At 30.6% G+C, this 27886-nt stretch overlaps 1 protein-coding gene, 4 non-coding genes and 1 pseudogene across 5 annotated transcripts; 5 read left to right on the top strand and 1 right to left on the bottom strand.

Annotated features, from left to right (window-relative positions):
• The first annotated feature begins 3638 nt into the window (after positions 1–3638).
• On the top strand, positions 3639–5690 carry LOC103835007 (peroxidase 30). Its single transcript, XM_009111100.3, has 4 exons — positions 3639–3999; positions 4227–4415; positions 4496–4658; positions 5067–5690. Exons 1-4 carry the CDS (start codon positions 3778–3780, stop codon positions 5480–5482), a joined length of 990 nt encoding a protein of 329 aa, XP_009109348.1. The 5' UTR covers positions 3639–3777; the 3' UTR covers positions 5483–5690.
• Positions 5691–10101: 4411 nt separating this feature from the next.
• Positions 10102–12708, bottom strand: LOC103834997 (annotated as a pseudogene).
• A 4230-nt stretch (positions 12709–16938) lies between these two features.
• Positions 16939–17041, top strand: LOC117129148. The gene has a single exon (XR_004452770.1). It is a non-coding gene; the product is annotated as a small nucleolar RNA Z157/R69/R10 (small nucleolar RNA).
• A 44-nt stretch (positions 17042–17085) lies between these two features.
• LOC117129152 lies at positions 17086–17172 on the top strand. Its single transcript, XR_004452774.1, has one exon. It is a non-coding gene; the product is annotated as a small nucleolar RNA R11/Z151 (small nucleolar RNA).
• A 63-nt stretch (positions 17173–17235) lies between these two features.
• LOC117129154 lies at positions 17236–17346 on the top strand. The gene has a single exon (XR_004452777.1). It is a non-coding gene; the product is annotated as a small nucleolar RNA Z152/R70/R12 (small nucleolar RNA).
• Positions 17347–17386: 40 nt separating this feature from the next.
• LOC117129180 lies at positions 17387–17518 on the top strand. The gene has a single exon (XR_004452798.1). It is a non-coding gene; the product is annotated as a small nucleolar RNA snoR80 (small nucleolar RNA).
• Positions 17519–27886: the final 10368 nt, after the last annotated feature.

The following is a 27886-nucleotide window of genomic DNA, read 5'->3' as shown; positions in this document are numbered from 1 at the left end:
TTCTTAATTTAAATTTATATGTTTAATAATTTTTTATTTTTCTTGTTGTAGATAGAGAATTATATTTTTTATTGATGGTTTTTTTGTATGTGACATAAACTTTTTGAAATTTTAAAATAATGTTATATATAGTACGATTAACACATTAAAGATGAGAAACATATTCAGGCACATTTTACACAGATTTTATATGCATAATTTTAAACATTATATATGTATATATTATTAGTTTGAAACATGTAAATGCTTTCTAATGCTAATTACTTGTTCTGAGTTTACAACACTTATTGAAAATTTTATCTCTTTTTAAATTCAAATCACAGAAAAAATATCAAAAAGTCAGTATATATGGGTTTTTTGGGCTTTTAAATCAACACTGAAAAATTACATGAATCAGATAACAACAGTTTTATAAACAATTGGATAAAATTTGACCGAGCCAAAGATTTTCACACAATATGTTCTTTCTTCTTCAAATTGCGAACAACCTATATGCACAAGAAAAAAAATCATAATTTTTGTTTTCACTTATATAACATTTTTTCTCCTTTACACACGGAGTTTATTACACTGCTATTAGCAATGGAAAACTCTATTCATATAAGATTCATATCTATGCATTTTGACAAAGAAGAATTTTAGCCATCTTTAGTTTCGTAATGGCCCAACTTCAGTCATATACACTATATTTTCTCTATGATTCAAATCTTACAATTTTAATATATGTGCAGATTTCCATGTGAAAAAGCACGCACGCCATCTATCATTCAACCTATTACTTTTTCTAATCGTTTGGTTAGCTCCACAAACTAATCTCTTTGGATCAGTTTACTAAAAAATATGGATACTAATGTCAGAAAAGAATATAAACACTATCAACAACAAATATTGGCACAAGACTATTTGGTTCAAGGAACATATTCCACGTAATGCGTTTATATCATGGCTGGCTTTGCGGAGAAGACTGCCAACCAAGGATCGCTTGAGGCGTTGGGGGTTAAATGTCTGAGGAACGTGCGTCCTTTGTAATCTGGAAATATAAACTCACCATTATCTCTTCTTTGAGTGCTCTTTCTCTCGCTTGATATGAGAGTCTTTTGCTGCTGAAGTTTGGATTTCTCCTCCGGCTGATCTACACTCTGTTGCAGCATGGATCAATCAACCTCGCGTCAACGCAGATGCGCATGCTACTCTAGTCATCAAGCTCTACTTTCAGTCAGCCATCTACCTGATGTGGAAAGAGCGTAATGCTCGTGTGTTCACAGCTGTCTCCTCACCTTCATCAGTCATCCTTGCCTCTCTCGACCGTATGATGCGTGACCGTCTCTTCTCTTACCCGACAAGTTCTTCTTTCTCCTCTTCTCTACTTCTTTTTATCTTTCTTGTATAAGACTTCCTTAGGTTTTTTTTACCTTGAGTTGTTGTTGGTTGTTTTTGTTTCCTTGTTGTAATAAGTTGTTTAAAAACAACAGTGTAACCTTTCAGAAAATGATAATCTTAACATCGTACAAAAAAAAACAATAAATATTGACTTATTTATGTGAATATATATTTTATTTTAAATCATTATAGTGGACGAAGAAAGCACCATAATTTGTACAACAAATTTTCTTAGATTCACCTCATCATACTCACCATTTTACCATTTAATTATATAATTTTACATGAGCTTCTTCACCCTCCCCGGTTATTTTCTCTTTATTTATAACTACAATATAAAGTTATAAACTATATATATTATAAATTAATAATTTATTTACCCTTGAAGTCTAACGATATTAAAAATAGAACATAATTCAATATAGATATATGATTCTATTAATAAATTAGCAGTTACAAATTTAAAATTTCTAGAAATATCAAAAGTCGTATGTTAGTTAATTATCTGCTAAATGACATTTATTTCTAATTCTTTTTGGATTATAATATTTTGGCTGAGGTGGATAGTCCCCAAAGCCTTGAATTTAGTCACTTTTTATATAGTAGAACAAATTTTTTTAAATTCACCTCATCATACTCACAATTTTACCATTTTAATTACATAATTTTACATGAGCTTCTTCACCCTCTCTGGTTATTTTCTCTTTATTTATAACTACAATATAAAGTTATAAACTATATATATTATAAATTAATAATTTATTTACCCTTGAAGTCTAACGATTAAAAATAGAACATAATTCAATATAGATATATGATTCTATTAATAAATTTCTAGAAATATCAAAAGTCGTATGTTAGTTAATTATCTTCTAAATGACATCTATTTCTAATTCTTTTTGGATGAGAATATTTTGGCTGAGGTGGATAGTCCCAAAAACCTTGAATTTAGTCTCTTTTATATAGTAGGATGATATTTTTAAAAATAAAAAAAAATTACATCATAGTATATAAAAATTATGTCATTTACATCATGATATATAAAAATATATATACACATATGTCGTGGAAAATTATATCCACTTCTGTAATATAAAATGGAAAGTTTGGGAATTAAAAAGGACTGGTCATAATTATTTTCATGCACATAACAGAGTACATATAGTAAAATATTAAAATTTATGGTCAGAGTACACAATTTTTAAGTAATTATGGTCAGTTTAATAAGTGGTGTAAAAAAGATCTATATGATTTTAAAAATTGTGCAATTTAAGGCGTTAAAACGCTGTATGTGATTAAAATAATTAATTTAGGCTTTGATATGTTTCACTTCTATGATTACATTAATTTATAACTTAAAGATGTTATTCGGTAATACTGTTTAATATTATTTTTGTTTGTCATTAATACTTCTTACTATTAAGAAAAATAATTTAATTGTTGTACCGAATTTAATTAAACAAGAGTTTTATCCAGTCCGGTAGGGATTAATAATTTAATTCAAACTAGTTGAGTTATCTTATAATTTTTTGTTGTGAAAACCTATTTGAATTGAAGGTCGTCTTGCAGAAGCTGCTATTCCTTTACTTCCTTAATTCACTCGCCACTGTTGGGATCTATCAACCACTATGTTTTATTTCCAGCAAATCTTGGTGCTAAAGAGGAAGTGTCTAAATTAGCAATTTTCTCTATTAAAAGAGATGTACTATAATTTATATGATACCTTGTTGCGTGCGTCTTTTTTATAAAGAAATAGTTTGATAAGTATTTTTTTATGTTTGTTCAAAAAAAAGTATTTTTTTATGTAATAGCCTTCTTTTAAATAAAAATTCATTATTCACATGTGATATTAATTATTTAGACCTACTATTTCTAGTCTTTGACATGATGTACTCTCTTCTATCTCTCCTATCGAATTTTATCCTTTTGTTTTTCCCAAATATAAAGATACAATACGTATCTATGTTTCTTTACTTCACTTAGTTGGTCTAAATAGGGGTTTTGTTCGAGTGTCACTATACGTTTTTGGTTTTAATTGTTTTCTTTTTAATAAATAGTTAGTATTAATAAAATTTTAAACATATTCTATTCGTTTATTTGTGTGTATTTACGTCATATTTTATATTTCTACAAGGAAATATAATATGACCATATTAAGTTTTTTTTACAAGTTTTTTTTTGTTAGTTCCGGTTTATTTAAGTTATGTGTTTACTTTTACCATATTAATCACTCCTATTATAAATAGACCCCCTCCATTGTTGCTCTATATCCTGTCTCTCTTCAGTGACACAAAACCAAAGAAAGCATTTTTAGACTAATATCTCAGCGAAAGAGAATATTTTTTTTTGGTCTAAGCGAAAGAGAATATTGAGAAACAAGATCGAGGAAAGTATCTAATGAAGACGACGAATCGCTTCAATGTCATTGTTGCGGTTGCAGCAACGATACTTATGGGAATGTTTGAATCATCCGATGCTCAGCTTCAAATGAATTTCTACGCGAAAAGCTGTCCAAACGCTGAGAAAATAATTTCAGACCATATTCAAAAGCATATCCATAATGGCCCTTCTCTTGCAGCTCCTCTCATCAGAATGCACTTCCATGATTGCTTCGTCAGGGTATTTTTTAATGTCTTTATTTAGATATGTTCGTACTTTATGTACATATAGATTAATATATCCACACACATCTAGTTCAAACAGCTTACTAATAATGGTGAAATAACCTAGAAGATGTATTATATATTAAATAAAATGGTTAATTGATAGTAAATTTGAGCTAGGGCAGAAAATTTGAGATTATTAAATTTTCATTAACACTGACATTGATCCTTGAAAATGTGAAGGGATGCGATGGATCAGTGTTGATAAATTCAACATCTGGAAACGCAGAGAGAGATGCACCACCAAATCTAACACTCAGAGGATTCGGTTTCGTAGAGAGGATTAAAACTCTTCTAGAAGCAGAGTGTCCAAAGACTGTTTCATGCGCTGATATCATCGCTTTGACCGCTCGAGACTCAGTTGTTGCTACCGTAAGTAAACAACTTGAAAAGTTTCAGCTAACGTTGCAAACTAAACAAAAATGAAGTTTTACTTCGAATAATTTCTACAGGGAGGTCCTTGGTGGAGTGTTCCAACCGGAAGAAGAGACGGTAGGATCTCAAAATTGGCTGAGGCTACGAACAATATTCCCGGACCGACGAGTAACTTCACAACGTTACAACAACGTTTCGCTAAACAAGGCCTTAATCTCAAAGACCTTGTTCTACTCTCCGGTAAGTTTCAATAACCGGAGATAACCAAATTGGTTTTTGGATTCTATGTAGCCCCGACACTTACCGGTATCAGTGTATAAATAAAATGTTCTAACCGGCTGTTTAGCGTAAACGCTATTGCCTAAAAAAATAGTAGTATGATAGTACAATAATAAATAACGGTAACTAATAATATTATGACATTAATATATATTTAATATATTTTTTATAATTATAAATGCTTATGCTACTTAGTTAATCGTTTTAAGTAACAATATAGATTTATGATTAAAAGTACTAAGAGTTACGCATTGAAACAGCGTCTGTGTCTATCACTTTTTGAACATTGGTTATTATCGTCGACATCCAAAATGAACATCTTCAACTGCAAGATTGGTTTAAACTTTTGTTTATTGTCTTTGATTTCAGGGGCTCACACAATCGGCGTCTCGCATTGTTCTTCCATGAGTGAACGTCTCTACAACTTCTCGACGACAGTCAAACAAGATCCATCTCTGGACAGCGAGTACGCAGCGAACATAAAGGCCAACAAATGTAAGAGCCTCACCGACAACACCACCATCCTTGAGATGGATCCCGGTAGCAGTAGAAGCTTCGATCTCAGTTACTACAGGCTTGTCTTGAAAAGGAGAGGTCTCTTTCAGTCTGATTCTGCTTTGACAAAGAACTTAGCCACGTTAAAGATGATCAACGATTTGGTCAACGGTTCTGAAAAGAAGTTCTACAAGGCTTTTGCTAAGTCAATGGAAAAGATGGGGAGAGTTAAAGTGAAGACGGGTTCAGCCGGTGTGATCAGGACACGTTGTTCTGTTGCCCGAAGTTAGCTAACCTGATCGGAAAATGGTGTTATGTTATATTCTGTTTTTTTTTTTAATTGTGCATTGTTGTTGCGTTTTGAGTCTTGGGGGTAAAAGTGTTGTTAATTTGATTTTGACGTTGTTTCATTTGGGTTTATACACCCAGAAATCTATGTTTGTGGTTCTGTTAAAATATGAATCATAATAAATCTATACTATTATTTGCGAAAGTAAATTTTAGCAACAGAGCTTCCACGTTAAAAGTTAGAGTGGTTAATATCGACTATACCCTTAATAAATTAAATATATAAATTAATAAAAAATACAAACGAATTTGCTTTTTTTAATAATATCAATACTATTAAAACTGAAGGGCCTTTTTTGAGGTCACCTTAGAGTTTTAAAGTATTTACAATACACTGCCACTAACTTTATTTAAACATATGCTTTTAATTAAAATCAGTATTTTCGAAATTCTTTTTATTTAAACAGAAACACACCTACATTACAGCTACGTAATTCTTTTATTTTAAAAGTAACATAATGTCTTCCTAATGAAACATAACGTATCATTAAATAACAAAGTAACATCTACATTTTAAACAAACTACAATTGCATGAACACTAATTTTCCTTTTTTATAGATTAGATATACCATCTCTTTGTATATTGAGAATGATGTTCCAGCAATACCAAGCTTGAACGTTTATTAGATTCTGCAAACTTCAAAATAAAAACAATACATATCTGTTAATATCATTGTTTTTACCAGTCGTCACTTCCAAACAGAAGTTTTGCTTACAAATGATTGCACCATAAATCCTATATGTTGCATTATTCAAATATAGTTGACCAAATTATTTAAATCCTAAACTTTCCCACTTCAAATACCAAAAATATAATCCACTAAATCAAAACCTCAAAACTTGGCAAATAAACTTGATTGCCGGAAGTATTCGGTTAGTATTTGACATAAAATTAAAAACTTTTGTATTAACGATGCACTTTTCTTTTTGAAACATTTTTTTAAAGTCTTTAATACCTTGGCCAATGTATGCAGAATGTTTTTGAAATAAATATGATCAGCGTTTTTCAGAATTAAATGTAATAAAGTAGAAGACTTTGCATTTAGTTTATTGTTCCAAATTAAACATTCATGTAGCAAAATTTTTACTTATATTTAAACTTTAAGCATTAAATTTATAATTTGTTATAAAATTTATCATTAAAAATATTTTAAAATCAGTTATGAGCAATGTTTTAAAACCCAACCCGGACACTGAACCGGATGACTTACCGGATTGCTGGGTCACTGGGTCGACCGCGGGTGAACCGTGAGTTAATAAATAAATTAATTTTATTATATAATAATATATCAACTATGTAAAAAAAAATATAGAAACTAAAGTTTAATATTTTCTAAATGTTTTTGAAAACTTAAAATAATAGTTTGGATATGTATATATTTTATGTTTAAAAACATTTAGAAAATACTTAACTTTAGTTTTTATATTTTTTTATTTTCAATTGACATACAAAATATCAAAAAATAGTTTAGACTATTTAAAATTTTCTCTAACAAGGTAAGAGTTATGATATCTTTAAAATATCAAGACATAAAATTTATAAATATTTAAATGTCTAATGTAAATAATAAATTAAACTTCAAATACAAAATAAACCAAAAGTAAAAAATCATTGTAATAATTGTCAATAACGGAAATAAACTAACACCAAATCACATCAACTAATTTTGGTTCTTTCTACCATCTTTCATTTCATTTTCTTCAGGTGGTGGTAAGTATAGTGAAATCTTCATCAAAATCTAAAAATCACAAATATAAAACTGAAAAGGGAAAACCTAACTTTTTTTTTGTCAGCACCTAACTTCTTAATTAGAAACTGAAAATATAAAACATAATCTAAAAACATAATTTAAAACTAAAAAAAAAAGAAAAAAAAAGTTATTTATTGGTTCACCTGGTGGTTCAACCGGTATCGAGTTCTAGGTTTTACTGGATTTTTGCGGGTTTCTAAATATTAATTTTTCACAAAACCCAAACCAGACTTTTTCTGGGTCACCGGGTTTACCGGTTCAATCGCGGCAGATCCGGGTCGGGTTTCAAAAACACTGGTTATGAGTCAAATGCAAGACAAGTTTTTTTAAATAAATTTACACCTCCACATATAAATCGAACCAAACTAAAACATACCAAACTCAAAATACAAAAGTAAAGAAGAAAAAATGTTCATATAAATCAGAATGAATTATATATTTATAGAACATGAAAAATTGAACTAAATTATAACTAAACCAAAACCGAATCAATGTACCAAATATCAAAAACTAATCACGTCAAATAATTTGAGCCAAATCTATATATAATCGAATGGTTTTTATATCTTTTTAATCTAAAAAAAAATTATGACAAAAAAAATCCTGCGCTTTGATTTATATATTTGTAGAACATGAAAAATTAAACTAAATTAGAACTAAACCAAGAACGGAATCAATGTACCAAATATCAAAAACTAATCAGGTCAAATAATTTGAGCCAAATCTATACATAATCAAACAGTTTTATCTCTTTAACCTAAAAACTTAAAACAACAATCGAAGTAGAACCGAAAAGAAAAATCCCGCGCTTTCAAAGCGCGGGTCAAAATCTAGTAAGTGATTAAAACTAATAATAAGAATTATCCAAAATCTAAAAATATATTTTATTATAAAAAGATAATTCCTATATATATTATAACAAGATAATTCTTATTATATAATTCTTATTATATTGTGTTATTATCTTATATATTGTATTGTTATCTTGAAATAATATTTTTTTACTATAAAAATTGAAACTTAAGATATGAAATAATTTATAATTAAATATTAATCAAAAAACATTTATACCCTTAATATCTACTATACCCTTAATAAATCAAATATATAAATTAATAAAAAAAAATAAAAACGAATTTTCTTTTTTTAATAATATAAGTGATTAAAACTAATAATAATAAGAATTATCCAAAATCTAAAAATATATTTTATTATAAAAATATAATTCCTATATTTATTATAACAAGATAATTCTTATTATATAATTCTTATTATATTGTGTTATTATCTTATATATTGTACTGTTATCTTGAAATAATATTTTTTACTATAAAAATTGAAACTTAAGATATGAAATTATTTATAATTAAATATTAATCAAAAAACATTTGTATAAATAAAAAAATTCATCAAATATAAATAAGTTGATATTTGATTTCTATGTTTGATGTTTAATAAAATATAAACTAATAAATGTTCACGCCCGCATGTCCGGGCAAAACACCTAGTTATACAATAATTGCAATGGAAGGTATTGGTATAACTCTTATATATGAGTTAGAAATTACTTTGGTGTTTCCTTACAACTTAAAAATTAAACACAACGTTATAATCTGCCATTAAACTTTGCATTGTTTCTTCAATTTAATGTAAAATTTATTCAAACCTAAAAATACCCCTTTTACGATAAGTGGGAGTGTTTTAGAGTTCTAGAATTTTAGAAACATAGTAGGTTCACTGTTTGCATCTTGAAAGAAACAGAGCTTATTACCAGATGGCGAACTACAATTATAAATTTGCATCGGATTTATGATCTCTCATCCGCTCGAACGGACACTTGTACACTGCGAACATGTTTGTCTATCATCTTTGCAATGGATAGAGATATAGTTGGTGAAACTCCATGTCTTCTTTCATTTCTTTCCCTTCATATATTATATCATACATCACAAGGAAGATAGTTCGTATTGCGTGAGAAGATTGTTCACCAACGAATTTGTTGGAAACCAGTTTTGAGTACAATCTTCTTACAATACATGGGTGTACAAAAGATTGTTCTTACATTCACGCATGAACATCTGAAACGTGGGCAACTATGGGCCTGACTGGTTCAAACGCAGCGGTTGCGGTTGCGGTTGCGGGAGTTTGTGGATGCGGGTGGTTGCGGTTTCTAGCGGTTTTAAGAGATTTGTACGACTGGTACTGCGGTTAAAAATTGCGTTTGCGGGTGACTTATGACTGGTTAACTACCAAATGCGGTAACAGTCAAATAATATATTAACAATATTTACATTTAATATAATTATAAAAATATCAAAAATCATAAAATTATAATAAATATAAAATTTATATTTAGAAATTTATAATTTTAATTTTTGAAAATTTATTGAAATTGTTTTTATTATAAAATTTTATAATATTAATTAAAAATATATCTAATATTTTCATAATTTCAATTTTAAATTTTTTATTAAATATTTTTACTTTTGTATATATATTGTTTTAAAAAAAATAAAAAAATTTTACCCTTCCGCAACCGCCCGCAATCGCAAACGCTAGCTGGAGCCAGCTTTTGAATTTATGAGATTCGGAACGGTTTGAAGCGGTTTAGAGCGATTTGAATGCTTGTTGCAAACCACCGACAACCGCTACCAACCGCAAAAGTTGCGTTTGCGGGTGGTAGCGGGAAAACCAGTCGCCCCCTATGTGAATAATATCCACAAAGTAACTAAACATCAGCCGGTTTTTATACCATGTTAAATTTGAAATTATTATGGGTTTTAAATTCAAAACTATTGGCCAATGAGTAGCTTAATTCTTCCTTAATCAAATACTCTCTTCAGTTAGTGCGAAGATGAGTCATTACCCTAATCTCTGAGAATCGATGTATACTTCAAAGTAGGGGTGGGCACTTCGGTTATTTTATCGGTTCGGTTCGAGTTCGGTTCGGTTTGGTTAGTTCGGTTCTAGAATTTTTCCAGCTGAAATAAACCTTAGTTAGTTTGGTTTGGATCGATTTCGGTTCAGTTATGTTTGGTTCGGTTTATATTCGGTTCGGTTTGTATTCGATTCAGTTTGTATTTCGGTTCGATTCGGTTTAATAGAATTTCTCTTAGTTTATTTATTGTACAAGAAATCATGTTTTAATACATAAATGTATGGTTGTCATGAAATAATCGCGTTGGTCATAATAAAAAATTAAGTATGTAAATTAAATTCAATATAAAACCAAATAAAAATCTTTTTAAAAGTTACAAATATAGTTTATAACTTTATAACAATTAACATGGAAATTATGTGGGCTTAATGACTTATATTACAAAAGTTAGACGAAGTGTCATGGAAATCAAATTATATTAGGATTTCCTTCATGCAAAAGAAAATTACTTGGGCTAAGTCTTAGGATTTTAATATCTTGATATCACTAACATTTTTAATTTAAATAACTATAAAAACACTTCGGTTTATCGGTTCGGTTCGGTTTAAACCAAACTGAACTGAACCATTCGGGTTGGGAAAATCTTCAACCGAATGATTTGAAATGGACTTTGGTTTGGTTCAAATCGGTTTCGGTTCAGTCGGTTCGGTTCGATTGGTTCGGTTCGGATTTTTTGCCCACCCCTACTTCAAAGTAGTACGTACTACTATTGAGGAATATGGTTACTAAACTTTATTAACTCTTTTGGGCCTATATAATTTGAGAGCATGGTAGTGCGATATTCTTCACAACGTCTTGGATGAATTTTTGCATAGCAATACGCGACGATCCACCATCCATTAAAGCTGCATGACATTTCTTGCTCATCTCCTTCACTCTCTTCCTCACCTCACTATCCTGCTCCATCAGACACCTCACTGCTCTCTCAATCTCCTCCGCCTTCACCATGTCCACCGCCGCCACTCCACCCAAATGATCGCCTCTCCAGTACCTTTTAATCTGCACGGCCAGTCCAAGCTCCTCCACCATCTCAAACGCGTTGAACTTCTGCTCTGCGTATAACGGCCACGCAGCTGTCGGAACACCGAACCAAAGACTCTCGAGCAAAGAGTTCCACCCACAGTGAGTGACAAAACCTCCTATCGCTTGATTCGCGAGAATAGCCACCTGCGGGGACCATCCGACCACCTTCCCTCTCTCTTGCGTCCGTTCCAAGAACCCTTTCGGGAGAACTTTCTCAAGATTCTTAAACTCTTCAGGATGTTTGTTTAGTATATTTGGTGAAGAGCGACGGAGAGACCATAAGAAAGTGTGGCCACTTCGTTCAAGTGCGACTGCGAGTTCTTGTACTTGGTCCTCACTGAAGCCTCCCATGCTCCCAAAACATAGAAATACTACTGATCTAGCCGGTTGCTCGTCCAGCCACTGTAAAATCTCCACTTGTGTCTCGTCCACTTGGTGCTCAAGATGCAAAAGTGGTCCAACCGAGTAAGCTTGAGGAATGATAATATTAGTATCACCACCGCTCCAGAGATATTCCAACACGTAAGGTTCCAGCTCAGCAACAGTATTTACGAGAATACCCTTCATCTCTTTGAATCTTCTTGAGTGGTTCACATAGATGGGGAGCCACAGTTCCGATGCAAGGCCGTGTGGAAGACATTTCACCGGATAAGGACGAGTGAAACCGGGGATGACTAACTCGGCTTCCTAGTCTTCGAAATCACTTTCTCTAACATGGTAGTTATTATTATCGTATAGGTGCTGAACGTGAAACCCTAGTGCGAGTACCCCGGCGTTTGACGTGTAGAAAAGATAACTCGGGACGTGAAACTCGTTCGCCACGTCTATCAACGAAGTACAGAACATGTCGAGGACGAAGCCAGCGATCTTTAGTGAGTTTGGTAGTGTGGAGTAGTGGTCGAAAAGCTTCGCAACGGCGCGCCTCACGTTTGGGATGTGGTTCTCGATATGCATGTCAAGCGTCGTAGCCTCAGGCTCAGAGGTTGTTTGGTCTCCGCTGGTGGAGATAACTTCGTAGTGGAGGCGGTCGCTAGATGCGGCGGAGAGAGCTTCCACGTAGGGGGAAGCAGCGGCTGCGCTTCCGGAGAGGAAAGGAAGGATGAGAACGGAGACAGTGAGGCGGTTTTCTTGGTCTACTAGTAGCTTCGCCATCTCCACTGTTGATCTGAGGTGGCTAATGCCAGGATACGGTATGAAGACAAGCTCGAAGTTCATTTTTTTCCTTCTTCTTTTGCGTTTCTCTGTTTGTGTTTCTTTTTGTCTGTGTGTTATGTTCTATAGATTTACGAGATTTGATTAATAGTAAGCTTTACCAATCGCATCGAGTTTTTAGTTCTTTGTGAATTATTAACAGGTTCTGGTTAACCGATGTGTCCGTTTTCTAGCCTGTGTTTTTTATTATTCTCAATAATAAAAACAAACTAAATATCCTGACATGTTATCTAGGTGAAGACTTTTTGTATGAGCATGGGCAACGTATAAACATGTGGTCACAAGTTTCTCACATCCCTCAACATATTATTAGACCAGCCTTATCAAAAGACAATGATCTCAGCTATACATTTTAAAGATTTTTAGAACATATGCGAAGAAAGTATACCAATTATTTCAGCTAAATTGTAAATATCATTAGATGATTAGATGTTTTACAAACGCATGACCTTAAGGTTGCTTCACCCCGCAAAAAATGAAAGAGTATGAGTTTCCCTTGAATGTTTGAGTTGTATTCACGTCAATATTTAAAGTACAAAGGGATAGCTACAAGTTAGGGATCTTCCCATTAGTTACCTAACAATCGTATAACTAACTAGAGAATATTCAGAAGAATATTATCAAGTATCTTTCACCTTTCCGCAGTTGCAGCGTCGGGTTCTGAGACGCCTAAACTGGACCTGAAGTTGGTGAAGATTGATGAAGGAAGTCTCTTTGTAAATATATCCGCATACTGTAATGACGAAGGCACATGAATGACACGAACTTGCCCTATTTGTACTTTTTCTCGTACGAAATGGATGTCGATCTCTATGTGTTTGGTCCGTTGATGCTGTACTGGATTTGATGACAAGTAGACGGCACTAATGTTGTCACAATAGATGATCGAAGCTTGTTTGAGCTGGAAGTCCATTTCCAAGAGTAGGTTTCGTATGCCGCAAGTCTCTGCAACTGCATTTGCAACTCCTTTATACTCTGCTTCTGCGCTTGACCGAGAAACTGTTGGTTGTCGTTTGGCCGACCAGGAGATTAGATTGTCTCCTAAGAAGACGCAGAAGCCTGACGTTGAGCGCCTGGTGGTTGGACAGCCTGCCCAGTCGACATCAGTGTACGCTACCAAAGACAGCCCTTGATGCTTGAGTAGTTGGAGACCGTGGTGGGATGTGCCTTGTATGTACCGAAGAATTCGCCGGAGTGCTTTCATATGAGGCTCGCGAGGGTCATGCATAAAGAGGCAAATCTGCTGTACCGTGTAAGATATATCAGGCCTGGTGAAAGTGAGGTATTGGAGAGATCCAGCCAAGCTTCTATACTAAACAGACAGCAGTGTGCCTTCTTTATCCGATAGTTTTGATTGCACATCTACTGGTGTGGTGCAGGGCTTGCAGTCCTTCATACCTGCTCGTTCTATGATTTCTTCAGCATATCTGGTTTGATTCAGAAATAGACCTTTGTCGTTGAAGATTGCTGAGATGCCGAGGAAGGAGCTGATTTGTCCCAAGTCTGTCATCGGGAACTCATCTTTAAGCGCATCTATGATTCTGTCTCGAAGTGTTGGTGAGGATGCTGTCACGATGATGTCGTCGACATACATCAAGAGATATGTGTGATCTGCTCCTTTCCTGTAGATGAACAAGCTTGTATCGCTTTTATATTGGTTAAAGCCCTGTTGAGTTATAAAAGTAACAAACTGAGCATTCCAAGCTCTTGGCGCTTGTTTCAGACCATATATGGACCGCTTAAGCCTGCAGACATGTTTCGGCTTTGTTTCATCAACAAAACCGGGGGGGGGGGTTGAAACATGTAGACGGTCTCGTCAAGGTTGCCGTGAAGGAAAGCATTCTGGACATCAAGTTGGTTGATTGGCCAAGAGTTTGCTAGTGCGAGATGTAGCACCAGACGGATCGTGGCAGGCTTGACGATGGGGCTGTAAGTCTCAGTGAAATCTATGCCCTCTTTCTGTGATTTCCCATTTGCAACCAGCCTCGATTTGTGTTTCTTGAATGTGCCATCTGCATTGTATTTATGCTTATGTAGCCACATTGAACGCACGATGTTAGTGTTAGGTGGTCTCGGAACAAGATCAAAAGTATCACTTTTAATAATAGCATCGTACTCGTCGTTCATAGACGGGTTCCAATTTGGATCTTTGAGAGCATCAAGATAGCTTTTTGGTAGAGGTGATTTGGTTTCTGATAAGAGAGAGACAATCTGTTTAGGCTTTTTAATACCATGTTTTGATCTTGTTGTCATGGTGTGCCTTGGAGCCTCATTAGTTGGTGGTACAACTTGAGTTGGCTGCGGTGATACAGTGGGTATCACAGCTAGAGTAGGAGTGGTAGTGGAGGACTGATTTTGAAGAATTGCACGAAACAGAGGAGAGGGTCCCGTGTCTTTGTCGAGGAAGTCATAAGTTGGTGACTTCACGGTTTTTGAAGAAGGATAAGGGAAGCACGTTTCATCAAAGTTAACGTGTCTGGAGATGATGATCTTTTTGGTAGTAAGATCGAAGCAACAGTACCCTTTGTGGTTAAGGGGGTAACCGAGGAAGATACAAGCAGAGGATCGAGGTGATAATTTTGGTGTATGGGAATGGTTTATGTTAGGGTAGCAAAGACACCCAAACGTGTGAAGGTGAGTGTAGGAGGGAGTTTTGGAGAAAATTTTGGTATAGGGTGTTTTGTTTTTGATAGTTTTTGAGGGAAGGATATTTAAGATATGAACAACGGTATGCATAGCTTCAACCCAGAAAGTAGGTGGTAGTTGAGCTTGGAACAGGAGGCTTCGGATACCGTTGTTAACAGTTCGGATCATCCTCTCAGATCGGTCGTTTTGTTGGGATGTATAGGGACAAGAGAAGCGAAATTGAATGCCATGAGCGGCAAAGTAATCATGTAACTTGGCATTGTCATATTCTTTGCCATTATCACATTGGAAGGATTTGATTCCTCTTTTGAATTGAGTTTGAACATATGCGACAAAGTGCAGGAACTTAGAGAAGACTTCCGACTTTGATCTGAGAGGATAAACCCATAAGAAATGTGAGAATTCATCCAAAAACAGAATGTAATAGTTAATTCTGCTTAAGCTTTGGACATGTGATGTCCATAAATCTGAATGAATAACATCAAAAGGTGCAGTGACAGTAGAAATAGAAGTTGAAAAGGGAAGTTTTATTTGCTTTCCAAGCTGACAAGAGTTGCAGAGATTTGTGAGGTCTCTTTTATTATAAAGGGATAGCTACAAGTTAGGGATCTTCCCATTAGTTACGTAACAATCATATAACTAACTTGATAATATTCTTCTGATAAAAACATGGTGAAAACAAATTTGATGGCTGAAGTAAACAACAATGAGCTCATCTCAACCAACTAGACATTACGGAGGAGAAATTCTTTCTGTGTCTCCTCGCTGTTATCCCGTTTGTAATCTCCCTGTCAATCCCCTAAAATATTGTAGAAGCAGGAAAAGATGTTTAGTTGTGAATCAAATTATTCCTTTGTTTCCAAAGATGGTACACTGAAGCCTGGCAAGCCATACAGCGAAGTATAGCTGTAGAAGAAAATGTGATTGTATCATTCTCAATTAGTAGGGGAAGAGTATCAGCTTAAGTAAAAATATATTTCTACACCTGTTTAACATTTTGTAATCTTGGTTTATTAAATGAATTTTAGTCGAACAAAAAACAGACTGTGCCGATTACTTTCTAAACCAACTAGAAAATTACAATATTGTAATAATATATAAAATATAATTTAGTATTCATAAATTAAAATAATTAATATATTATAACATAGATCTTATAGAAATAAAGTAATATACATTTTATCTTTGAAAAATAATGTTATTTAATATAAAACATTATACATATTTAATATATTCTTATAATTTATAAACGTCTAAACCGTGTAACTAATAATCTAGGTGTCTGCTTAATCGTTTTAGCCGCTAGCCGTTAGGTCATTGCCCGCCGGTTTCTTGAACATTGAAAAGTCCATAATGTTTCCTCCTTTCCTTTTTAGTCTAAAATATTTTTTTCATTTCTTATGCAATGTTCCTATGATCAATTTTGATATAAGGTCACTGAGCTTTTTTTCTTGTAGACTACATTCTTAAATGTTGGTCGTGGTGAAATCGGTTTAAAGATCCCTCCAAATACATATTTTTTTCTTGTGTAACTGTATGGGCTGTTATTGGGCTTAAAAAGAAAAGGCTAGATTTCAGTTATTGGGCTATCTTCAACAACAAAACCCTAAGTAAAAAACAAGGAGAATGTAGTAGCCGCAAGGCAGTAAAGAAAACCCTAATATCAGAATGTCAAATCCATCTCAGTCCGTATAAATAGAGTTTGTCATTCTTCTAATAATTCAAAACACAAGAGCTGCTTCTCTCTATCTTTCTCTTTAATGCCTGGTTTCACAATGTTCACTATGGTCTTTATGTTATTGATTCGTTTTCGTCTAGGGCGTAAAAGAGGATATGGTGATGAAACGAATAATTTCGTGGACTAGAGTTTCAGATCTGGGCTCTTCACCCAGAAGTTGAAGATACAACCCTTGGCTGTCTGAGTATCTCTCTTTACGCTCACCACGTTATTTTTTCTTCTTCTTTATTTATATTTAGCCGATGAGGATAGAACAATTATCTTAGCGGATTTCAGTGAGGTTTTAAAATCAATGATCTGAATTGTTACACACACTGAGGCTATTTTTTTCTATAACTAATTTGAAAGATAGAACTTTAGTTGTTTGTTTTGTGTTTAATTGTTTTGATGCGATGATGATAAAACAGCACGGAGGTGCATGAAGGGCAGTGGACAAAACAGAATATGTTTTGCCGTGAGCTCTCTTAATTAAACGACTTCTCCTTCCACTGAGCATTATTAGTTTTTAATATTATATGATTAGTTCAGGCGTCTTTTACCAATTCTGAGGGATAAATTCTGTTCCTTTAGGTATAATGGCATTGACGCAAGATTGATTAAGTTGTGGTATATCCTGATCATCTTACTTTTTTTCTATGTTATTTGATCCTGGAAATGCCTCGTACATTTGATTCATATGCTTTTTAAATTCCTTGTATAAGGAATGTTCAACCTGTGTACGAATAAACATATGAGTGTAACTAGATACTCAGTATTGTTATCTTTAATTAGCATCACGAAATTTGACTAGGCAGCTATCGCAAATCAGACTTGTCTTTCTACACAGCCATCTTTTCAGAGATGGGAATGTCAGTAAAACACTTTATATTTGAAATTTGATATGCAATAAATATATACATATGCTGTGTCTACTTGCTGAGTTGATATCGTTGAAAGGAGCCGTGATGAAAGAAATTATGAGAAGCCGAGGAAATTTGCATCTAATAACGATGTAATGCTCAATACAACTTTTAAACAATTAATATAATATAGTTTATGTGATCTAAGTTCCAATTATAAAATATGTAAACTGTTACAATTTCAGTCGTTTTAAGAATTTCTCAATTATGAGCAATCACACTCTCCTTATATGAACCTGTTTTAGTCACAGCCAGTCATTTTAAGAACTTCTTTTTTTTCTTTTGAACGACTTTAGGAATTTTCTCAATTATGATGCACTCACACTTTCCTTATATGAATCTGGATTAGTCACAGTCACAAACATGCCTTTGGGCAAGGAATGAATGAAGGAATGAACAAGTCTGAGACTGACTTTACAAAGCCTGTTTCATTCATGTTTGATGTGGGGAACAGAACCCCCTTGATCCTGGATTCCATCTTTTAGTAGCGTGTCCAACCACCAACCCCTCAGTGACATGCTTCTTGATACAGAAGCTTCTACTTACGGGTTCTTAGGTCAAATTCCTCTAAATTTCAGCCTCATGTCATATTCAACTCTCTCTTATGGATTAAACAAGATAACAAAAGAAGAAAGAGAAAAATGAAACTTGTTAGCTTAGAGCAACTCATGATTACAAAAGCAAAATAATTTAGAAAAAGAACAGAGAGAGTCAAGAGGTTTCTCAAAAGAGAAGCTTTAAGAGTCTCATAGAAGTCCATCTCACACTTGTCACTCTTTTATTAGTTTATATCTCATTTCAAAATTAATTTTAATCACATATCTAAATTGTATTTAAATACTAATATTTTGTTTGATTAAGAATTTTATAAAGTTTCTTATTGATATGGTTACACTTACCTTAACTAGGAGCGGGGTAAATTTATATTAACAATTATATATAAAAATATTATGTAGAACTTAACATTTAAAAATATCTTAATATAGTTAAATGAAATACTATTTTAAATAGTTTTAAATTATTAAAATTTAATTATAAATAAAATATAAAAAAATTATTATAAATGATGCAATATTTTAAATATTGTCAATAGAATATGCATATATATAGAAAACAAAACGTTTTAGAGAAAGTGATATAACTTTTCAAAACATTTTCTTGTAATGTGGAATTGTTGAAAACAGTATAATTAAAAAAATATTTAAAATAAGAAATTCTAAAATATATATTTTAAGATTATTAAATTTATTTTCTAATTATGTCTGCAAGATACGTAAACACCAAATAAATACACAAGCAGTTGCTAATGTTTGATTTCTGAACATTGACATTGTCGGTGTTTGAAATTAAACTAGTAAATGAAATAATTTTAAGAAAAAAAAAATCTAGCTGAACCAAGTAAATTAAAGAAAATTGATGAATTATCTAATCATTAAGTGAGACAAAATAGGTTATTTGATAGGATGTTTGAAAATGAACCATGATTTTTAAATAAATTTGCTCACAGCAATTGGAAAAAAAAGATTTATTTTGCTGAAACTCCATGTGTTTAGTAAGCTCTTTTCAATATGAAATTCATAATTTTAATGGGTTTGTAACTTTGCCGTGAACTAATAATATGATTGATAAATTACCAATTGATATGGTGTATCCAAAATGCTGCTTTTTTTGCCAACATCTTCTAAGAAATCCTCTCCAACACATGCATTTTTAAAAGAACCATTTTACCATCAAAACATTCTCACAATTTTATGAGTCTTACGTAATTGATTATCATCTATATTATTAAAACTGAAATACCTTTTGGTACTGTTTGTAAACTTAGATAGTAGATTAAATGAAAGTCATTTGGAAACACGGATATCAGATTAAATATTTTTTTATTTACATATTTAATCATTGTATTTCTTTCTCATTTACAGATTCTGTCGTTTGGAAACTTGGATAGCATATTAAATGAGAATTGTTTGGAAACACAACATATTAAATATTTTTTTTATTTATACATTTAGCCATTGCATTTCTTTCTTATTTACAAATCTGCCACTTCACTTAAAATCAAAAAATTAAATTAATTACAATAAATTTTTATTTCTTTTTGCTGAAAATAAAAACACAAACTATAATATATAGTATATATTAATCTGCTACAATACAATTTTCAAGAAAACCAAATATCATAAAATTAATAATAATTCATAAAAACCTACTGTAAAAAAATAAATCATTTTTAAATAAACAAACAAAAAAATCAGTAGGTTAATATATGAATATTACAATTACATCAAATTGCATCAAGTTATAAAAGTATAAATATAATATTACGTACAGATAAAAATTATTATCAAACATCTATATTATAATATAATATATTCTACTCTAAATATATATTACAAAACATAAAAATATAAATGGACATATTATAAAATCAATGATTTATAAATTTACATTGAACGCAAGTTAAATCTAACATCCGCGCGGGGGCGCATATCAAGATCTAGTTTGAAGATTAAAGAACTTTCCTTCAAAAGTATTTTGACCTTTGTAAATCTTTGGGTTACACAAAATATTTTTGTAGGATAAAACAACTAAATTTTGTTATCTTTTAGACTAATATACAAGAGATACAAACAATTTTTAAAAAAGTTTATATGTGTTTCTTCAAAATCTTTTTATGATCCTTTGGACTATTGAATCTCTCTCTCCTTTTATCTATTTTTTTCTTTGTTTCGATGATTTTTGTTGTTGCATTTTTTCATTGCTCACAACTACTATATATATAGTAGCTAAAGATTGCAATGGTTAACCACCAAAAATTGCAGTGGTAAATAGAGTTGCAATAGTTGATCACCAAATGTTGTGATGTTGGACACTAAACTTACAACGGTTAACCATAAAAAAGTTACAATGATACATAAAACAGTTGCAAATGTTCATCCAAATAATCGAAGTGTTTCATTTAAATGATCGCAACAGTTCACTTTATTCTCCAACATAACATTATTTATATGAAAAACACAGCTTTAAAAACAAAAGAAATTATAAGCAAATATGTACCAATATTGCAACTTTTTAAAATATAAGTAAAATTAATACCATTCTTTTGTTTGTCACCTTTGACTATTTCAAGTGATGACCTTTTTATAAATTAATCTAATAATCTTTTTACTATTACCTTATGCATGTTACATTTATTGGATGCACACACAGATATTGGTCACGTGTTTTTAAATTTCTTCTTGATCACTAAACCAACAAGCACTGACAATGTTCGTCTTAAGCACCCACATCCTTTTATTATCTATGTTACTTAACCCTCACGTGTGGTTTAGTAACATAAGACGAACCGAAGCATTAAACCGTAAGCAAAAAATCAAGGAACATGAAGGAAAGATGGAAAGGAATCACGGGCTTGGTCACTGAACGTTCCGAGGCAAGAGGTGTCAGTGTCACGAATTGGAGATTGGTAGGAGATCGACAATATCAACACAAAACATCGAAACATTAAATAAATATTTACAATTGTGTTATATCTAAAAGTCAATATATTAATATGTAAAATTTAAATCTCTAAAGTTTTATATGAAAAATTGCATTTTATTAGTATTTGATATGAAAAATTGCATCTATTGTGTATGAAAAATACAATTCTTAAAACTAGAAAATAAAAGAATGAAAACACATAACCTTTGACATTATAATGAAAATACAAAAAAAGATTCAAAAAATCTCAAAGGATGTGTCTGTTTAAACATATAACATGGGAAAATATATGTTTTTTTTTATTTTAAACATTGCATTAGCTTTTAAGATATTTTTAAAATGACTCTTTTTTTGGGTGAAAATGAACACTAACTAATATGCAACTCTTGAAACAAATAATTGTATAAAGACACTGTTTGGGATCTGTTAAAATGACTCTTTACACTAACTAATATGCAACTTTTGAAGCAAATAATTGTACAAAGACACTATTTGGGATATTTTAACATTTGAAATTTAATATATCATTTTAGATGAAAAGACACAACTCTTAAAGTTGATACTTTCTAGAGTTGCATGTTGAAAACACGCATATAAATTGACAACTTTAAAAATGAAGACACAACCTTTCAATTTAATTGAAATTTACGATCTTTGAAATTAATTGGGATTGCTATTATTAGTAGATAATCTAGCAAGAAGAAAAAAAAAATCTTTCCAACCTATTACAAGAATGCAATTTTTATTGGCTAGCACATGGCCTTTTAACACCGAAGATCATGATCTCTGTTACTTTGATTGCCAAGGCCTCCTCCTATGTGTTCAAATATTACAAAACTGAATTAGAAAAATAACACAAGAAGATTTGAGATATATCAAGAGGAAACTTTTGAGTCCTACTGTGTAAAAACTTCTTATAATGACTAAGATACTTTTTAATTTAAACAAAGAGAAGCATGAAATAATTAAAACCATAAAATCAGTTATAAAAGACAAATAAGAAAGAACAATAAGAGAAAAAACAACCTTCAGGTTATTCGGGGTCCATCACCTAAGCAATGCTAGATCCCAATTCAGCAAAAAATTCTTTTGATGCCACCTACTTCTAAGGAAATATAGAGAGATATATAAAACACAGTACAACGCATAAGGGCTAACAACAAGGCTCCGTGAAGCCTCCATTGCATTTAAGTAGTATGTCTAGTCTTTCCTAACATTTAACGTACAAAAAAGAAAGATATTCATATTATTTTGGTGGAAGTTTGACATACTGAAAAGAAAGACCCTTACTTGAGGATGCATTGAAGAAAATATCAAAACCAAATGCATCAAATCGATGTTTACCGAAAAACTATAACAAAAAGTTTCAAATATTGAAGTTTTCCGTGCAAAAGGAAGAAAATATAATAACTAACACATCAAATCAACGTCCAAATATTATAATAAAAAATGTCTCATTTGCGAAATTCCGCATTTTTCTCTCCTTCATTTTTATAATTGTTATTTTAAATGGTGAAAACTTGTTGAGATATTTTCAATCAGGATGATTTAAGTATATTTTTCTATGTTTTTATATTGGTAGAGACCGTGCTTAGGCAGCAAATCGGTCATAGTCAAATAATTGTTTTTAAATCCTTTATTTAAAATAGTTTAAACCAGTTTAAATTGATTTAATTCAATCTAAAATGATTTAAATTGGCCAATTAAATAACATCAAAGTGTCTTATGATTCATTTCATTATATCATCTTCGTTATAAATTTAACTATAATCAAATGGTCATTTTTCTCTGATTTATTTCTTAGTGCAGTTTGCCATATTTTTATTTTTGTATATGTATTTTAAATATTATCAAAGTCATTTTATTATCATATGCAAAACTTAAAAATATTTGATAAATAAAAATATATGAAAAATAAGAGATAATTTTCTAATGCCTAAATCTACTTAGACTCCGAATAATCTGATTAGGCGTCAATCATCTACAAATTGGCTAGTTATCACCTAACGATTTTATGAAATCAAATTTACTATATTTATGAAATCAAATTTTAATTGGTTATATATTTTGGTTTACATTTTGTTTATTTCATTTGTTACTGTTTAGTTAAATATTTTAGCAGACCCAACTTTAGGATTGTGGATTAATAATAAGTAATTTAAACTAAAAATTTAACTGAAATATATTATGTCATTTGAAAACATAATTTTGCTCAGGGAAGAAGTAATTGGAATTATTGATCTAGTTATCTAAAATATTAAGCACTATACTTATTTATTATTATTATTATTATTATTATTATTATTATTATTATAATAATTATTATTATTATTATCGATGGGAAGTTTTTTTCTCTGAAAGCATTTTGGGAAGTTATCAAATGAATGAACAAAGTTTTTTCTCATAATTATATATATATGCTTTTCATGCTTTTCAATTGTTCAAATCTCATTCCTTACTATTATATTTTATTTCTTTATTTTCACTTTGAAATAAGAAGGAAAATTGTAGTAGTCTTTCCTTCCATCTCTTAACATTGGCATTTATATATTAAAGAGTAGAAGATTCTTTTTTTATAACTTTATATGTTATATGACAAATGAATGAATTAGAGATTACAATTTAATTTTCTTTTAAGAATTATCATAAAGTATCAATTCTACATAAAGTTCGAGTCTCATTCTAAATAGTAATGAGTTTATAATATTTAACTAAATTCAGTGTTATCAGTTCTATATTTTAAAATTTATGTTAATATGTGTTACTGTTTATATAATTCATAAATATTAATTCAAATTATGTGCTATTAAAATATACAAATTTGTTAATACATTTAATTAAACAATGAATTTAAATGAATTCAAGAGAAAATATATGTCAAAATTAGATATTTAAATCCAAAGAAAACATGTATCCATCCTTTATATACTAAAGCACAAGTCACCTAACAAATCAAAATTTGACATATGAAAAATGCTTTAAGAAATAAAAAACAGTTACTTTTATAAAAAAAGTTTATATTCAGTCCCTAGTTTCTAGCAACTCAATCCTAAATTTTCTCTTAATACCACCAAGTACAAAGCAATTTACCATGTTTTTAACTGTTGTTGCTCATATTTTTAGATCTACTAAATTACTTGATGTTTCCTATCTTCTCAATTAGGCAAAACAGCGTATCATTTCTTTTCTCCTATATTTTCAGTTCTGTTTTTGGTTCTTACAATTTTTCTGCAAAATTATTCTCGTGGAAATTCCATAACTACATTCACACACAGTGTTATTCCACTTGAGTAAGAAGAGGCTAAAGGGACAAGTACCAGGTTTTGGCTTTGACAAAAAGGTTTGCACGTTTTCCTTTTTACTATGTTTTCTCCAAATTTTGATTTGTTTGATTAATTTTTTCTTTGTTGAAACAATTATTTCTAAGTATTCACAATTGCAAACGAATTCGACCATAATACTTTTACTGAACGCAGAGCCGATCCTGACATTATACAGGCTAGAAGCAAAATAAAAAAATTTGGCCACTTTATTGTTAAAGAAAATAATAAAAATTATAACATGTAACTAGTAGGATTCGAACCTAGCTTAAGCGGGAGGAGATTTGTTTCAGGGAAAAGAACCACTAGGCTAGCGATACATTTACTAAATTTGCAGCCGATATTTTACTTATTTAAATGCGTCCGGAAGCATGGCCATCATCCGCTTGGCCCAAGGGCCAGCTATGTCTGAACGTATAAGGGAGTTTTCATATCTGAATCCAAAAGCGAATTCTACATTATTCATGCAAGGTTGACTACACAATTTTAAATAAAGACATACCATTTCATTATAATGTAATAAAAAAGCAAACTAAAGTTGTAAATTTTAACTTTATAAATTCAACAAACTATAAGTATTTTTTCAGCACAACAAACTATAAGCAATCTAAGTTAATTTGTTTTGAATGTGTTCTTTTTCAGAAAAATATGTTACGTAAAATAACATAAAAATGTCAATGAATTTGTTAAAACTGTAAAATAAATATTAAAACAGTAACTTTATTTAATTCATCACATTCAAAATTTATTTTTAAGACAAATGAAGTATTTGTTATATTGTATGAATCATTTAATCAATTAATGGATCAAATAAAGTATTTGAACGATAATTTTATATTTTGTACATATCTATTTATTTTTGAAAATACTACAAACATATTTCACTTTTATAATAATATCAGATATTTTTTATTTTATACAACCGCTTTATTTCGACGCAGACACCTCTAATATTATGTGCTACTGTTTATATAACATTTAAAAACTATTTATTCTCATGGAAATTATGAGACTGATCAAATAATTTTTAAAACAGTAAATTGACCTGTGCGAAGCCGGGTAGTAATACTAGTTATATTATAATTTAAAACTTATTTACTTAGAGATTTTAATTTTACTGATTTATTATTTATTAACTAAAAATAAATCATCTAATCTTAAACTATAATTCATGTTTTATTTCATGTGTGATTTTTTATTTGGACCATCCCTAGAAAATTGTTAATGCATTTTTTAGTTACCTAATAATAATATTCTAATATTATTTAATTAAACTTAAATATAAATGAGAATATTTAGTCATTATTATCCACTATATTTTTGACACAACAAAACTTAAATATTATTTTATGTGCTTTAAAGCTTTTATTCCTTAGCAGATGCTTTGTTAATGATATTTAAATCGACTGCTTTATTTAATTTGTTGAAACCGAATTGTAAACCAGTTATTGTGTATTCTCTAATATTCATCTAAGCATACATAACATAAGATATAAAAATTAGTAATCCAACCGGCCATTACATTTTCTAATAAAAATCTGAGAAAATGATAATTCACATGAATGTTACCATTTATAAGATGATGAATCAGATAAGATTCCATGTCAATCCTTCGTCTCTCATGGATGTTAATGACAAAATTGGTACAACCTCAATCTTTTCTTAGAATCAACCCTTCATATGGTCTATATAATTCTAGATTAAAAGGACCAGTTCATTAAATATTTTGAACCAAATTTATTGGTTATTATATGGGGCAATTAAAATGTAAAAATCAAATACTTTATTAAATTTATATCAAATTTTTGTAAGATTGATCGCTTTTTATATTGGAGGTGTAAATAACCATCATAATTATTATACTGCTTCTTAACAATACAAACGAATAAAATAATAATTTTGGGAAACAAAAAATATTTTAGAACGCCTAAATTCACAAAATATCTAATACAAAGTTTTATATTTTTAAGGGAAAATATGTACAACCAATCATTTTAATCTCTACTATGTATTTTTTTAGCATAGACCACACTAATATACATCCTATTAACTGAAATCACAAAATAAAATTTACCAAAACTAAAATTTATCTAGATAGCACCATATGTCCATGAATTGATTAGGAATGAGCCGTTTGGTAATAATGTCGGTTGGCTCCAAAAGGCAAGTTGGAGTGCAAGAGGATTCTCCTAATCCTAATTCTCCATTCATGGCCATACTTGTATGGACTGAAATATATATGATAAGGCTCATCAGGTATTGAGAAGATTGGCTGTCTCGTAAAATTTGAATCTTTTTTTGTAGGTTGTTATATGTTTTCAATAAAATATGAGAATTTGAGATAATTTATTAAGTTTACAAAATTTATGTTTAGGTGTCAATATCTTAGACAACCTTTTAATGAGTTGGCAACATGACAAAAATTAAATATTACTTTATATATAGATATGATATTATTAATTGGATAAATATTCATCATGTATGAGTCATAAACTTTTTTTAGTACATATAGGAATATCTTATTCTTTGTTTTTAATTTTCATTATAAATAAATATTTAATATGACTTTCACTAATATACTTATTTAAGAAACAAACCTAAAAATATAACTTAGCATTTATTATTGGATAAGTTTGAAAATGAAATAGTTCAGAAGATTTGTTCTAGTATATAAGATACAATCTAATGATTGAAACATCTTTGTCCCCATCTATCTTCAGTCAAGTCATTTATAAAACATTCTTATGGCTCCTGCAAGAGATTCATACTATATAAGCTATTTCACAAATCAATGTGGCTTTTGCAAAAAAAAGATATATGAAAAGAGTGATATTTACATGTACAAGTACGTATTTTATTTTATTTATTTATATTTGTGATTTTATAGTAGTTGAATTACAAATTGTGTTGTTGTATCATACAAAATACAGTGACACACCTTTTTGTATCGAAGAATGTCGAGAAAAACAATTGAGGGTCGATGAAAACAAGAGAAAACAAGAGAAGATGTAAGAAGAAGATGAATTAAAAAAAGAAGAAAGGAAAAAGTGTACCAGTGACAATGTTGGTATAATTTCATATAATATCATCATCTTAATTATTATTTAATCTATTAAAACATAAGTCATAATTTAATTTATGTGTAATTGTTTTATTTCAACCATCCCGTAAAAAATTTATTATATATATGTTTTGTATATCTAATAATATCCTATCAAATATAAATGAGGATATTACACAAAATTTAAATAAAAAACTTAAACTTGAAATATTACAATATTAATTTAAAGATTTATTCTTATATCATTCACTATAGGTTTCACACAACAAAACCT

Source organism: Brassica rapa, chromosome A01, assembly GCF_000309985.2.
Source record: "Brassica rapa cultivar Chiifu-401-42 chromosome A01, CAAS_Brap_v3.01, whole genome shotgun sequence".
In the NCBI taxonomy this organism is placed as follows: Eukaryota; Viridiplantae; Streptophyta; class Magnoliopsida; order Brassicales; family Brassicaceae; genus Brassica; species Brassica rapa.
This window is presented reverse-complemented; position numbering and strand designations above follow the sequence as displayed.